This window comes from Oncorhynchus kisutch, linkage group LG12 (assembly GCF_002021735.2).
Source record: "Oncorhynchus kisutch isolate 150728-3 linkage group LG12, Okis_V2, whole genome shotgun sequence".
NCBI classification, from domain to species: domain Eukaryota; kingdom Metazoa; phylum Chordata; class Actinopteri; order Salmoniformes; family Salmonidae; genus Oncorhynchus; species Oncorhynchus kisutch.
Genome location: NC_034185.2, coordinates 17,940,629 through 17,956,066, shown reverse-complemented (window position 1 = coordinate 17,956,066; position 15,438 = coordinate 17,940,629). Strand labels below are relative to the sequence as shown.

Below are 15,438 nucleotides of genomic sequence, written 5' to 3'. Positions count from 1 at the left end.
ACACAGACAGACGGACTGAGGGACTGCCAACAGACAGACGGATGGACTGCCAACAGACAGACGGACTGCCAACAGACGGACAGGGCGGGACTGTCAACGGACGGACGGACGGACTGCCAACAGACGGATTGACTGCCAACAGATGGACGGACGGATGGAGGAACTGCCAACAGACGGACGGACGGATGGAGGAACTGCCAACAGACGGACGGCGGGACTTCCAACAGACGGGCGGACGGAGGGACTGCCAACAGACGGACGGCCAACGGATGGACGGATTGCCAACAGACGGATGGACTGCCAACAGACGGACGGACTGCCAACAGACGGACGGACTGACTGCCAACAGGAGGACGGACGGAGGGACGGACTGCCAACAGACGGACGGACTGCCAACAGACGGACGGATGGAGGGACTGCCAACGGATGGACGGAGGGACTGCCAACAGACGGACGGACGGACTGCCAACAGACAGACGGTCGGACTGCCAACGGACGGGCGGACTGCCAACAGACGGACGGACGGACTGCCAACAGACGGCAGGACTGCCAACAGACGGCAGGACTGCCAACAGACGGACGGACGGCGGGACTGCCAACAGATGGATGGATGGCGGGACTGCCAACAGACGGACGGAGGGACTGCCAACAGACGGATAGACGGCCAACGGACAGATGGACTGCCAATAGATGGGCGGATGGCCTGCCAACGGACGGACGGACTGACAACAGACGTACGGACTGCCAACGGACGGACAGTCGGACTGCCAACAGACGGATTGACTGCCAACAGATGGACGGACGGATGGAGGGACTGCCAACGGATGGACGGAGGGACTGCCAACAGACGGACGGACTGCCAACAGATGGACGGACGGACTGCCAACGGACGGGCGGACTGCCAACAGACGGACGGACGGAGGGACTGCCAACAGAAGGACGGCCAACGGATGGATGGATTGCCAACAGACGGAGGGACTGCCAACAGACGGACGGATGGACTGCCAACAGACGGACTGACTGCCAACAGGCGGACGGACGGACTGCCAACAGACAGACGGCCAACGGATGGACGGACTGCCAACAGACGGACGGACTGCCAACAGACGGACGGATGGAGGGACTGCCAACGGATGGACGGAGGGACTGCCAACAGACGGACGGACTGCCAACAGACAGACGGTCGGACTGCCAACGGACGGGCGGACTGCCAACAGACGGAGGGACTGCCAACAGACGGACGGACTGCCAACAGACGGACGGACTGCCAACAGGCGGTCGGACGGAGGGACGGACTGCCAACAGACGGACGGCCAACGGATGGACGGACTGCCAACAGACGGAGGGACTGCCAACAGATGGACGGAGGGACTGCCAACAGACGGACGGACGGACTGCCAACAGACGGACGGACAGAGGGACTGCCAACAGACGGCAGGACTGCCAACAGACGGACGGCGGGACTGCCAACAGACGGACGGAGGGACTGCCAACAGACGGATAGACGGCCAACGGACAGACGGACTGCCAATAGATGGGCGGATGGCCTGCCAACGGACGGACGGACTGCCAACAGACGTACGGACTGCCAACAGACGGACGGTCGGACTGCCAACAGACGGATTGACTGCCAACAGACAGACGGTCGGACTGCCAACGGACGGGCGAACTGCCAACAGATGGACGGACTGCCAACAGACAGACGGTCGGACTGCCAACGGACGGACGGGCGTACGGACTGCCAACAGACGTACGGACTGCCAACGGACGGACGGTCGGACTGCCAACAGACGGATTGACTGCCAACAGATGGACGGACGGATGGAGGGACGGATTGACTGCCAACGGACGGACGGACTGCCAACGGACGGACGGTCGGTCTGCCAACGGACGGACGGTCGGACTGCCAACGGACGGACGGTCGGACTGCCAACAGACGGATTGACGGAGGGACTGCCAACAGACGGACAGACGGATGGAGGAACTGCCAACAGACGGACGGCGGGACTTCTAACAGACAGACGGACGGAGGGACTGCCAACAGACGGACGGCCAACGGATGGACGGATTGCCAATAGACGGATTGACGGAGGGACTGCCAACAGACGGACAGACGGATGGCGGGACTGCCAACAGACGGACGGACTGCCAACAGACGGACGGACTGCCAACAGACGGACGGACTGCCAACAGACGGACGGACTGCCAACAGACGGACGGACTGCCAACAGACGGACGGACTGCCAACAGACGGACGGACTGCCAACAGACGGACGGACTGCCAACAGACGGACGGACTGCCAACAGACGGACGGACTGCCAACAGACAGACTGACTACCAACAGACGTACGGACGGGCGGACTGCCAACAGATGTACGGAGAGGCGGACTGCCAACAGACGTATGGAGGGGCGGACTGCCAACAGACGTATGGAGGGGCGGACTGCCAACAGACGGACGGGCGGACTGCCAACAGACAGACGGACGGACTGCCAACAGACAGACGGACGGACAGACTGCCAACAGACAGACGGAAGGACAGACTGCCAACAGACAGACGGCCGGACAGACTGCCAACAGACAGACGGCCGGCCGGACTGCCAACAGACAGACGGACAGGCGGACTGCCAACAGACAGACGGACGGGTGGACTGCCAACAGACGTACGGACGGGCGGACTGCCAACAGATGTACCGAGAGGCGGACTGCCAACAGACGTATGGAGGGGCGGACTGCCAACAGACGTATGGAGGGGCGGACTGCCAACAGACGTATGGAGGGGCGGACTGCCAACAGACAGACGGACGGACAGACTGCCAACAGACAGACGGCCGGACAGACTGCCAACAGACAGACTGCCAACAGACAGACGGCCGGCCGGACTGCCAACAGACAGACGGCCGGCCGGACTGCCAGCAGACAGACGGACAGGCGGACTGCCAACAGACAGACGGACTGCCAACAGACAGACGGCCGGACTGCCAACAGACAGCCGGCCGGACTGCCAACAGACAGACGGCCGGCCGGACTGCCAACAGACAGACGGACTGCCAACAGACAGACGGACTGCCAACAGACAGACGGACTGCCAACAGACAGACGGACGGGCGGACTGCCAACAGACGTACGGACGGGCGGACTGCAAACAGATGTACGGAGAGGCGGACTGCCAACAGACGTATGGAGGGGCGGACTGCCAACAGACAGACGGACGGGCGGACTGCCAACAGACGTACGGACGGGCGGACTGCCAACAGACAGACGGACGTACAGACTGCCAACAGACAGACGGACGGACAGACTGCCAACAGACAGATGGCCGGACAGACTGCCAACAGACAGATGGCCGGACAGACTGCCAACAGACAGACGGCCGGCCGGACTGCCAACAGACAGACGGCCAGGCGGACTGCCAACAGACAGACGGACGGGCGGACTGCCAACAGACAGACGGCCGGACTGCCAACAGACAGACGGCCGGCCGGACTGCCAACAGACAGACGGACGGGCGGACTGCCAACAGACAGACGGACGGGCGGACTGCCAACAGACAGACGGACGGACAGACTGCCAACAGACAGACGGACGGACAGACTGACATACGGACTGCCAACAGATAGACGGCCGGCCGGACTGCCAACAGACAGACGGGCGGACAACAGACAGACGGAAGGGCGGACTGCCAACAGACAGACGGACGGACAGACTGCTAACAGACAGACGGACTGCCAACAGACAGATGGACGGACTGCCAACAGACAGATGGACGGACTGCCAACAGACAGACGGGCGGACAACAGACAGACGGATGGGCGGACTGCCAACAGACAAGACAGACGGACGGACTGCCAACAGACAGATGGACGGAGGACTACCAACAGAAAGAAGTCTGAGACATACTACTTGAAGATTTTCATTACTTTAATAACAATTTAAAAGTCATAAAAGAAGAAAGACGAGACAGCATTATGAGTTTCATTGTCAATCTATGTCTTCATGAAATTCTAAAACAATTGCTGCTAGGATTAAAATGCATTTAACTTGTCAATCAGCATACTGGCTGAAGTCCCGGAGTGAAATATGGTGTGAAATTAGATGGTTAATACCTGCTAAGTGCCTTGCTAAAGTTGAGTGCACAAATATGGCTTCCTATCCTCCAGATAAATGAGTCATTTCACTGTCAAAATGTCTTCCTGCAATGTGCATACTACTTAACATCAGGATGCCTGATCGTTTGGAAGGAAAACTAAGATGTTTTACTTTCAATACAGATGGGTCTGCAGCCCCAGATACCTATTGTTGGGCATATTTGACACATACGACACAGAGCTTGGGGAGCTGCCAATCAGTCTACGTCCCAAATGAAACCCTATTCCCTACATAGTGCACTACGTTTGAACACTGGTACCATACTGTTCTACCAAATGATAGAACATGATCAACATGTAAAATGAAGTGATCAAATAATAAGGTGGGTATTAATAAAATAAACATAGAGCAAGTAAAAGCTGTAAAATCGTAGCTCACTTTTAACCCTTTTAAGTTTGAAGCAAAACAGGCTCAGAGAACTGACAGTTCAATATGACATGAGGATCGTTAAGAGCAATATCACAGCAAAATGTCAGAGTCAAGTTTCTTAATGATTTTCAACCACATGTTTGGCATGGCTGACTTTCTTACCACAGGATGTGTTGATGGCGTCCCTCAGCTCGGCGTATTTCCACTTGCTGAGCTCGTACTTCTTGGTGCCAGCAGCAGCAGCTTTGGTAGCCTGAACCTGTGGGCCTCTGGCAACACAGACACATCCAGGACAGTGGGGTTACAACCAGCACAGTGGGGTTACCACCAGGACAGTGGGGTTACAGTCAGCACAGTGGGGTTACAACCAGGACAGTGGGGTTACAACCAGCACAGTGGGGTTACAACCAAAACAAGAGCAGTATACAGTGGCGGCTCCGGGGTGAGGTTTTCCCTGGGTACAGATCTAGGTGGTCACTAGCTGGCACCGTCACAAAGCCGTTAAACCTAACCACACTGCACACCCTAATGCCTAACACTAACTTAAAGACAATTTTGATTTTGCAGCTGGCCTATCTAGCAAAAACGACTCAGTTCTGCCTCCATGGCAAGATTCATGACAATAAACGTCAAACTGCAACTATTAGTGGGAAAAACGCTAAACTGACTTAAGATCACTGTCTAGAGGAAATTTCACCCTACTCCACAGTAGAGCAAAATTGACACGATCCACAAGGAAAGAGATTTCAAAGGTCATCATTTGGGAGCAGGCTGATAAGGGGGATAATGTAGAGTTGGTCAGCTGCACTGTACCAGAGAAATTCAACAACCCCACAGCAGTAACACAGCCTATTCAAAACCCAAAACCCGTTCCAACTGGAGTTGGAACGGTGCATAGGAGCAGGTTTCTGTAGCGTGAGGCAGCTTGTTGGTCACGGAACTGGTCCAGTGCTGCATTATTTGGACCGGCCATTGTAAGGGAGGGTTTCCCAGACAAAGATTAAAGACTTAACCTCTCTCCAGGAAACTGGTCCTATGTGTACTTCTCTCCAACTGTTTGTTGCTGGTCTGTTCTGCCGTCACCTCCACCACAGTGCTGCTGACTGCTGACAGGGCTGATTAAGTCCTGGCTGGGATTTGCCACTTTTAGAACACTGACTCTCTAGATCTGAGGCTGGAGTTAGGGGGCGGACCCTGGGCCACCTGAGGCCATCCACGCCATAATCCTATTGACTGACTGAGCAATTGGAGCAGTTGGTGGCTATTCCAGGGACACACTTGGAGCAGTTGGTGGCTATTCCAGGAACACACTTGGAGCAGTTGGTGGCTGTTCCAGGGACCCCTGAAGCACGCTGTTCCATTAACCTAGGGCTAGAGGGCCGGTCACCTTCTGCCACCACTTCCTGTGGCCGGCGCGAGGCTTGAGCCAATTAGTACACAAACAAAGTGACAGTAGTGCCTACTGGGTGTGGCCTCCGGGTCAAACGTCACTCATTCAGTCATTCTGATGGCGCGAGGCTGGCCCCATGGCATCAGCTAACAGGGATCCAATAAAGAACAGCTGCTCTACTACAGTGTGATACTAGTGGCCAGGAATCAGGAAAAGGGTGACTTATATGTGTGACTAACTATAATAGTTAGAACCAACATATGACACGGACCCGTTGTAGACTGAGTCTCGCCATTATTTACTTACCGCTATTTGAAATAAAAGCTAGCTAAAAGTAAGTTATTGTTTGAGATCTAACAACTTAAAAAGATTTGAAAACCAATCATTAATTTGCATGGTGGCGAGCCCCCCATTGTGTAGGAATTCTCAACAATGATTAATGGTTAATTGTGTGGAATTATGCAGAATTACACCTAATTAAGGCGATGAATCTCTATTAAGACGATTAGTATTTATTCACACATCATATACTTCTGTTGATCATGCCGTTTCTATCCATTGAGTTTAAAGTGATTGTGAAGATTTTTTGAGATGTCATTCATGGAACTTAAAGTAAGGATCTCTACCCACCTAGACAGAAGCTCAGACATTTCCTTGGCCATTTCCTCCCTAAAAGGACATGATGAGCCCAGCACAATAACAGTTAGAACCACGGAGAACTTTCAATACCATCCAACTGTCACACGTGTACAATGATTGCAGTTCTAAGATGGCACACAGAGGAAGACGACGTGTAGAGAGAGAACGCTTATGCTTTACAGGTGGCGTGACACACAGAGGCTGATCTGTCAGTGTGTGTGTGTGTGTGTGTGTGTAATCGTGTCTGTGTAGTGTGTGTGTGATCTTTTCAGCATGAGGCTGTAAAAACAGCCCAGAACTCCTTCCTGCTGTTCTGTGGAGGAAGATGTTACATAATTACAAGAGCTTCTCTTCCTGATTGGGACACTATCAATGTGATGCACACTGAGACAACGTGCACATTCTAATATCTACACTCTGCCTAGATCCTCTGGAATTGTCCTTCATAGTGATCTCTTATTACCTGACGAGAGAGCACATTTCCGAGAAATTGATCAAGGGCTTAAAAAAAAGGGAAATGGACCATACGGCAAATCCATTAGGACCCTTCAAAACACCACTTCAGAGAGTGTCATACAGGTGAGTGCACAGCAGAATGTATCTGATTCACAATGTGACACATCCATTAGGACCCTTCAAAACACCACTTCAGAGAGTGTCATACAGGTGAGTGCACAGCAGAATGTATCTGATTCACAATGTGACACATCCATTAGGACCCTTCAAAACACCACTTCAGAGAGTGTCATACAGGTGAGTGCACAGCAGAATGTATCTGATTCACAATGTGACACATCCATTAGGACCCTTCAAAACACCACTTCAGAGAGTGTCATACAGGTGCGCGCACAGCAGAATGTATCTGATTCACAATGTGACACATCCATTAAACACATGTTAGTGAGTTGGTTCGGTTTAGGGGCTGTGGAGAGCTGAGGTCTAGTTACCAGATGCTAGTTTCGGTGCTACTGCGTACATCAGAATTGATTAGTAATATCAAGATAATGGCCAGCGCAGTCAGCTTAGCCGTTGCTTTTCCACAATGCATTCTTTTCAGCATCAATATTTAATCAAAATAAAAGCATGCATCAAAAATGATAGAAAGTGTGATATTCTATGTGTACCACTACTGAATAAAATAAAGTGCCAGAGTGCTGAAGGTGTGTTTAAACATAGTGAAGGAGGTGTTTAAAAGTAACCTACATGGACATGCTCTTGAGCTTTTGAGATCCACCAGCTCCACTGCAACAAGAGAATGGTGAGGATTACAAGGAGCTCTGACACTGTACACAATACAGGAGCCAATCAGGAACTGGAAGAAAAGGTAATTCCCTTTCCTCTCTTACTTTGATTGGTTAAAGGATAGATCATTCCTCTGACATTAATTAGAAAATAAAGGAAAATGATTGACATTCAAAGTGATTCAGTCATGTCTGAGAATCTAATTCTGCGGTCAAATTCCTTGTACATGTAAATAAAGGTGATTCTGATTCGGGAGGTGGATTATGAGATTGTTTAAATATCAGAATAGTCCAATCATCCATCGATCAATGGCTGTGCTTGCTTGATAGAGTTAAGGTTGGTTGGTTGACTTAAAAGATTGCTACATTATGCAGTGCAGTTATGGTTCAGTGGTCAGGTTTATGTTGGACTGGGGAGCTTAAAGGGTTGAATCTTGGTGTCTTACGTAGCTCTCTCTGGGGAGGATGGACCACCTGAGGTGCCGTTACTGGGAGAAGAGAAGAAGAGAAGAGATTGGTTACGCGGGATTAAAGATATATTTCCGTCTCTCCAAAATCTACATCCAGTCCCATCTCTGCTTTACATCAGAGGGGTAGAGACAGTGTATGGAGGTATGTTAGTGAGCTATTACCTGCGCAGGCCTGCGTCATTCTGGGTGTCCTCTGGGATGAGTTCAGCCTCGCTCTGGGCGATCCTCATGGCCAGCTCCCTGTCGCGCCTCTCCTGCTCCAGGATGTTCTGACGCGCCGCCGCCTCCTCCCGCTCAGCCTCCAGCTGAACATCCATCTCTGCCTGCAGAGAGACGGCATGTTTGAATATATGTGCACGCACACACACACGCGCACACACACGCGCACACACATGCGCACACACATGCATGCACACACACACAAATCCGTACATCACAGACAATCCCAATACCACCAAGTGAGTGGTTCCTTACTCCCCATAATAAGGGATGCCGGGCAGCTGGGGGTTTGGACGGACCCAGTAATATGATTGGATTGTCCTGCCTGCACCATGTCCACTCATAAGTCATTCATAAGTCATTCATAAGTCATTCTCTTCCCAGCCCCAGCCAGAATCATGAAGGGTACCAGAAACAGGGAAAAGCTGTCAGATCAAAAGCATTGAGATATAACATAGGCCTAACATTTTCCAGTGCTCTCAAAATAGCAGCCCATCCCTGCAGGTTCGGTGTGTCTCCAGGTTCAGAAAATTGGATGATACTCCGTTTGGCACCTTCTTCAGTCCCTTTCACAGCTTCCTCACACTCACACTCTCTTTGGGTCACCCACAGTAACACAAAGGACAAGAATAGGAGAAATATAAGCACCTGTGTGTCTCTCTGTGTTTCCCGCTCTCTCTCTAAGTCCAACATTCTCTCTCTGTCGGTCTTTGTCGGTCTCGCAATTTAAATTCAAGGGCCTTTATTGGCATGGTTTACATTGCCAAAGCAAGTGAAATGGATAAACAAAGTGAACAGTAAATATTACACCCATACAAGTTCCCAAAGAATAAAGACATTTCAAATGACATATTAGGTCTATATACAGTGTTGTAATGATATGCAAGTACAAAAGGGAAAATAAATAAACAAATATGGGTTGTATTTACAATGGTGTTTGATCTTCACTGGTTGCCCTTTTCTTGTGGCAACAGGTCACAAATCCTGCTGCTGTGATAGCACACTGTGGTATTTCACCCAGTGCCACCCACACTGTGGTATTTCACCCAGTGCCACCCACACTGTGGTATTTCAACCAGTGCCACCCACACTGTGGTATTTCACCCAGTGCCACCCACACTGTGGTATTTCACCCAGTGCCACCCACACTGTGGTATTTCACCCAGTGCCACCCACACTGTGGTATTTCACCCAGTGCCATCCACACTGTGGTATTTCACCCAGTGCCACCCACACTGTGGTATTTCACCCAGTGCCACCCACACTGTGGTATTTCACCCAGTGCCACCCACACTGTGGTATTTCACCCAGTGCCACCCACACTGTGGTATTTCACCCAGTGCCACCCACACTGTGGTATTTCACTCAGTGCCACCCACACTGTGGTATTTCACTCTGTGCCACCCACACGGTGGTATTTCACCCAGTGCCACCCACACTGTGGTATTTCACCCAGTGCCACCCACACTGTGGTATTTCACCCAGTGCCACCCATACTGTGGTATTTCACCCAGTGCCACCCACACTGTGGTATTTCACTCAGTGCCACCCACACTGTGGTATTTCACTCGGTGCCACCCACACTGTGGTATTTCACCCAGTGCCACCCACACTGTGGTATTTCACCCAGTGGTATTTCACCCAGTTCATCAAAATTCGATTTGTTTTTCGAATTCATTGTGGGTCTGTGCAATCTGAGGGAAATATGTATCTTTAATATAGTCATACATTGGGCAGGAGGTTAGGAAGTGCAGCTCAGTTTCCACCTAATTTTGTGGGCAGCGTGCACATAGTCTGTCTTCTCCTGAGAGCCAGGTCTGCCTACGGCGGCCTTTCTCAATAGCAAGGCTATGCTCACTGAGTCTGCACATAGTCAACGTTTTCCTTAATTTTGTGTCAGTCACAGTGGTCAGGTATTCCGCCAATGTGTACTTTCTGTTTGGGAGATTGGGAGAATGTCATATGGTCAGATGAAACCAAAATATAACTTTTTGGTAAAAACTCAACTCGTCGTGTTTGGAGGACAAAGAATGCTGAGTTGCACCCAAAGAACACCATACCTACTGTGAAGTATGGGGGTGGAAACATCATGCTTTGGGGCTGTTTTTCTGCAAAGGGACCAGGACGACTGATCCGTGTAAAGGAAAGAATGAATGGGGCCATGCATTGTGAGATTTTGAGTGAAAACCTCCTTCCATCAGCAAGGGCATTGAAGATGAAAAGTGGCTGGGTCTTTCAGCATGACAACGATCCCAAACACACTGCCCGAGCAACAAAGGAGTGGCTTCGTAAGAAGCATTTCAAGGTCCTGGAGTGGCCTAGCCAGTCTCCAGATCTCAACCCCATAGAAAATCTTTGGAGGGAGTTGAAAGTCCGTGTTGCCCAGCAACAGCCCCAAAACATCACTGCTCTAGAGGAGATCTGCATGGAGGAATGGGCCAAAATACCAGCAACAGTGTGTGAAAACCTTGTGAAGACTTACAGAAAACGTTTGACCTCTGTCATTGCCAACAAAGGGTATGTAATAAAGTATTGAGATCAACTTTTGTTATTGACCAAATACTTATTTTCCATCATCATTTTCAAATAAATTAATAAAAAACTCTACAATGTGATTTTCTGGATTTTTCTCATTTTGTCTGTCATAGTTGAAGTGTACCTATGATGAAAATTACAGGCCTCTCTCATCTTTTTAAGTGGGAGCACTTGCACAATTGGTGGCTGACTAAATACTTTTTTGCCCCAATGCATTTATTTTCTTTAGGTTAACTATCAGAGCACAGATCGGTTAGAACCAGTGCTGCTGCTGTAATCGCTCCTTAGTGGGAGACAGCAGCACCAGGTCATCTGCGTACAGCAGTCTCTCTGTGTGTGGGTGTGCGTGCCTCTCATACAGATGTGGAGAAGGAGACTGTGTGAGACAGGGCCTGATTAGACACCTTACACATGTACTAATGAGCCTTTCTTCTGCCTGTGGGTCACTCAGCGAGCGTTCGCCGTAGTCTGCTGGAGCTGGCCACCATCCAGGGGCTCAATTGAGAAAGCAGTCTACTAACACCTCAGATTTAGGGAACAAGCAGCCTACTAACACCTCAGAGTCAGGGAACAAGCAGTCTACTAACACCTCAGAGTTAGGGAACAAGCAGTCTACTAACACCTCAGAGTCAGGGAACAAGCAGTCTACTAACAACTCAGATTTAGGGAACAAGCAGTCTACTAACACCTCAGAGTCAGGGAACAAGCAGTCTACTAACACCTCAGATTTAGGGAACAAGCAGTCTACTAACACCTCAGAGTTAGGGAACAAGCAGTCTACTAACACCTCAGAGTTAGGGAACAAGCAGTCTACTAACACCTCAGAGTCAGGGAACAAGCAGTCTACTAACACCTCAGAGTCAGGGAACAAGCAGTCTACTAACACCTCAGAGTCAGGGAACAAGCAGTCTACTAACACCTCAGAGTTAGGGAACAAGCAGTCTACTAACACCTCAGAGTCAGGGAACAAGCAGTCTACTAACACCTCAGAGTCAGGGAACAAGCAGTCTACTAACACCTCAGAGTCAAAGAACAAGCAGTCTACTAACACCTCAGAGTCAGGGAACAAGCAGTCTACTAACACCTCAGAGTCAGGGAACAAGCAGTCTACTAACACCTCAGAGTCAGGGAACAAGCAGTCTACTAACACCTCAGAGTCAGGGAACAAGCAGTCTACTAACACCTCAGAGTCAGGGAACAAGCAGTCTACTAACACCTCAGAGTCAGGGAACAAGCAGTCTACTAACACCTCAGAGTCAGGGAACAAGCAGTCTACTAACACCTCAGAGTCAGGGAACAAGCAGTCTACTAACACCTCAGAGTCAGGGAACAAGCAGTCTACTAACACCTCAGAGTCAGGGAACAAGCAGTCTACTAACACCTCAGAGTCAGGGAACAAGCAGTCTACTAACACCTCAGAGTTAGGGAACAAGCAGTCTACTAACACCTCAGAGTCAGGGAACAAGCAGTCTACTAACACCTCAGAGTTAGGGAACAAGCAGTCTACTAACACCTCAGAGTCAGGGAACAAGCAGTCTACTAACACCTCAGAGTTAGGGAACAAGCAGTCTACTAACACCTCAGAGTCAGGGAACAAGCAGTCTACTAACACCTCAGAGTTAGGGAACAAGCAGTCTACTAACACCTCAGAGTCAGGGAACAAGCAGTCTACTAACACCTCAGAGTTAGGGAACAAGCAGTCTACTAACACCTCAGAGTCAGGGAACAAGCAGTCTACTAACACCTCAGAGTCAGGGAACAAGCAGTCTACTAACACCTCAGAGTCAGGGAACAAGCAGTCTACTAACACCTCAGAGTCAGGGAACAAGCAGTCTACTAACACCTCAGAGTCAGGGAACAAGCAGTCTACTAACACCTCAGAGTTAGGGAACAAGCAGTCTACTAACACCTCAGAGTCAGGGAACAAGCAGTCTACTAACACCTCAGAGTCAGGGAACAAGCAGTCTACTAACACCTCAGAGTCAGGGAACAAGCAGTCTACTAACACCTCAGAGTCAGGGAACAAGCAGTCTACTAACACCTCAGAGTCAGGGAACAAGCAGTCTACTAACACCTCAGAGTCAGGGAACAAGCAGTCTACTAACACCTCAGAGTCAGGGAACAAGCAGTCTACTAACACCTCAGAGTCAGGGAACAAGCAGTCTACTAACACCTCAGAGTCAGGGAACAAGCAGTCTACTAACACCTCAGAGTCAGGGAACAAGCAGTCTACTAACACCTCAGAGTCAGGGAACAAGCAGTCTACTAACACCTCAGAGTCAGGGAACAAGCAGTCTACTAACACCTCAGAGTCAGGAAACAAGCAGTCTACTAACACCTCAGAGTCAGGGAACAAGCAGTCTACTAACACCTCAGAGTTAGGGAACAAGCAGTCTACTAACACCTCAGAGTCAGGGAACAAGCAGTCTACTAACACCTCAGAGTTAGGGAACAAGCAGTCTACTAACACCTCAGAGTCAGGGAACAAGCAGTCTACTAACACCTCAGAGTTAGGGAACAAGCAGTCTACTAACACCTCAGAGTCAGGGAACAAGCAGTCTACTAACACCTCAGAGTCAGGGAACAAGCAGTCTACTAACACCTCAGAGTCAGGGAACAAGCAGTCTACTAACACCTCAGAGTTAGGGAACAAGCAGTCTACTAACACCTCAGAGTCAGGGAACAAGCAGTCTACTAACACCTCAGAGTCAGGGAACAAGCAGTCTACTAACACTTCAGAGTCAGGAAACAGGGGCAGTGTTGAAAAGAAGATCTTACTTTAAAAAAAATTGAGTTCAGAGAACAACCTACGAAACTCATTTTGGAAGAAAAGTTCCCTTGAAGGCATTTGTGGAAAAGAAAAACTAATAACTCTGAAGTTAGAGGAAGTTTGATGTTGTTTTTTCCTCCCAAAACTCAAACATCTGCAGTGCATGTCATGAATATTTACACCAACGCATGCACAGAAGCCCAATATGATGGTGAATCTAAAGAGTAAAAAGGCTGTTTGAAAAGCACCGAGCCTTCCCCGGGCTCAGGGTGGGCACAAGGCAAGACACTTTGATCTTAGGAAGCAGCTTTCAGCATTAAACGCCTGTAGCTGACCTGGGGTCAGATCTCTGGGGGTTATCGGAGCTTTCCCTCTCCAATTGGACAACATGGGGAGCCAGACAAACAGTATATTACCCTCAGATGTCTTATCTCCACAGAACTGGAGTGACTGGGAGTATGGTCAGTCGGCCAGTGAGAGTGAGAGAGATGGAGCGAGACAGAGACAGAACGAGAGATAAAGAGATGGCGAGAGAGAGAAAGAGATGGAGAGGCCGGTGGTGGGGAAAGAACAACACAGATGTTTGACTGAGCTCTCCTGCCAGAGAACATTGAGAAGTAGAGCAGGGGAAGTGGAGCATTGTACTAAAGCCAGATTGTTAACTCCTTCCGCCCTGCGGCAGACAGTGACCAGGAGAAACCAACAGTGGAAGAAGAAAACTGTCACTAACCTGAAGCTTCCTCTCCTCTTTCTCTCTCTGCTTCCGCTCCTCTTCTTCGTGTTTCCGCTTCTGCTCCATCTCCACTTTCCTGAGGAAGAGTAAGAAAGGCTATTAATGTCTGGTGTCACTGCGATATAAAGATCCTAACCAATACTGTATAAAGTTTGGACTTCCTAATCAATACTGTACCATAAGTAATGGAAAGAGCTTCTACTGTACAGCCGCTCCTCTGTACAGCTGCTCCTCCATCTCAAGGCCAATCAATACTTTATCCATCCTACTACAGACTTGAGGGAAAACCAGTTTTACCAACGGCCCCAATAAATAACTATCCATCCAGTTAGGATGCTGCTACAGATCTGCAGTAAACAGTCGCATCAATTCATTGGCCCAAATAAATCATCCCTACAGTGACATGCTAGAGGTCTCCCTGTGCCTCAAAGTGTTATATGGGTTTTGACTGACAGCCGTTCTGAACTTGAGCACAGCTCACGACAACAAGTTGCCCCCATCACTCCCCTTAATTGGGCAATTTTCTTGTTGTCTGAGTGAGGGAAAATCTGTAAATTAAGATGACTTGATGTAATTTGAAAGATGTGATGTTGAGGATTATAATAAATACTGATTTGATGTCATACAAGCCAGACACCTGTGAGTCCAAATGTGCACTTCACATTTCTAAATCATAAAAACCATGTCATATACAGTGTCAACATTTATGATGCACAGTTACAAGATGACATGTCGTCATATCCTGGGTTGTTCTGAACAGAATGATCTTGTTCATTTATTGTGAAGAGAATTTGCCGGACCTGAATCCACTCATGAGTCCTTTCTATGCGCACCAAAATGATGATCTGTTTCTCTGAATTGCCCAGTGAAAGCCTAACACTTTATAATTTAGCTAGTCCTATTGGCAAAAGAACAAGCTTTCA

The 15,438-nt window shown here is 49.6% G+C and overlaps 1 protein-coding gene across 5 annotated transcripts in view; it reads right to left on the bottom strand.

Moving 5' to 3' along the window:
• The window catches only part of LOC109900628 (unconventional myosin-VI), a 154,308-nt gene that overhangs the window by 11,111 nt on the left and 127,759 nt on the right, over window positions 1-15,438 (bottom strand). For 3 of the 5 annotated variants that reach the window (XM_031837018.1, XM_031837017.1, XM_031837019.1), the window contains exons 27-32: window positions 14,513-14,591; window positions 8,421-8,581; window positions 8,235-8,276; window positions 7,751-7,789; window positions 6,539-6,577; window positions 4,681-4,787 (exon numbers count right to left, since the gene is read on the bottom strand). In XM_031837018.1, the coding sequence (XP_031692878.1) occupies window positions 4,681-4,787; window positions 6,539-6,577; window positions 7,751-7,789; window positions 8,235-8,276; window positions 8,421-8,581; window positions 14,513-14,591 (467 nt within the window). The remainder of the gene's footprint in view (window positions 1-4,680; window positions 4,788-6,538; window positions 6,578-7,750; window positions 7,790-8,234; window positions 8,277-8,420; window positions 8,582-14,512; window positions 14,592-15,438) is intronic. The other 2 variants (XM_031837020.1, XM_031837021.1) reach the window with 1 other exon arrangement.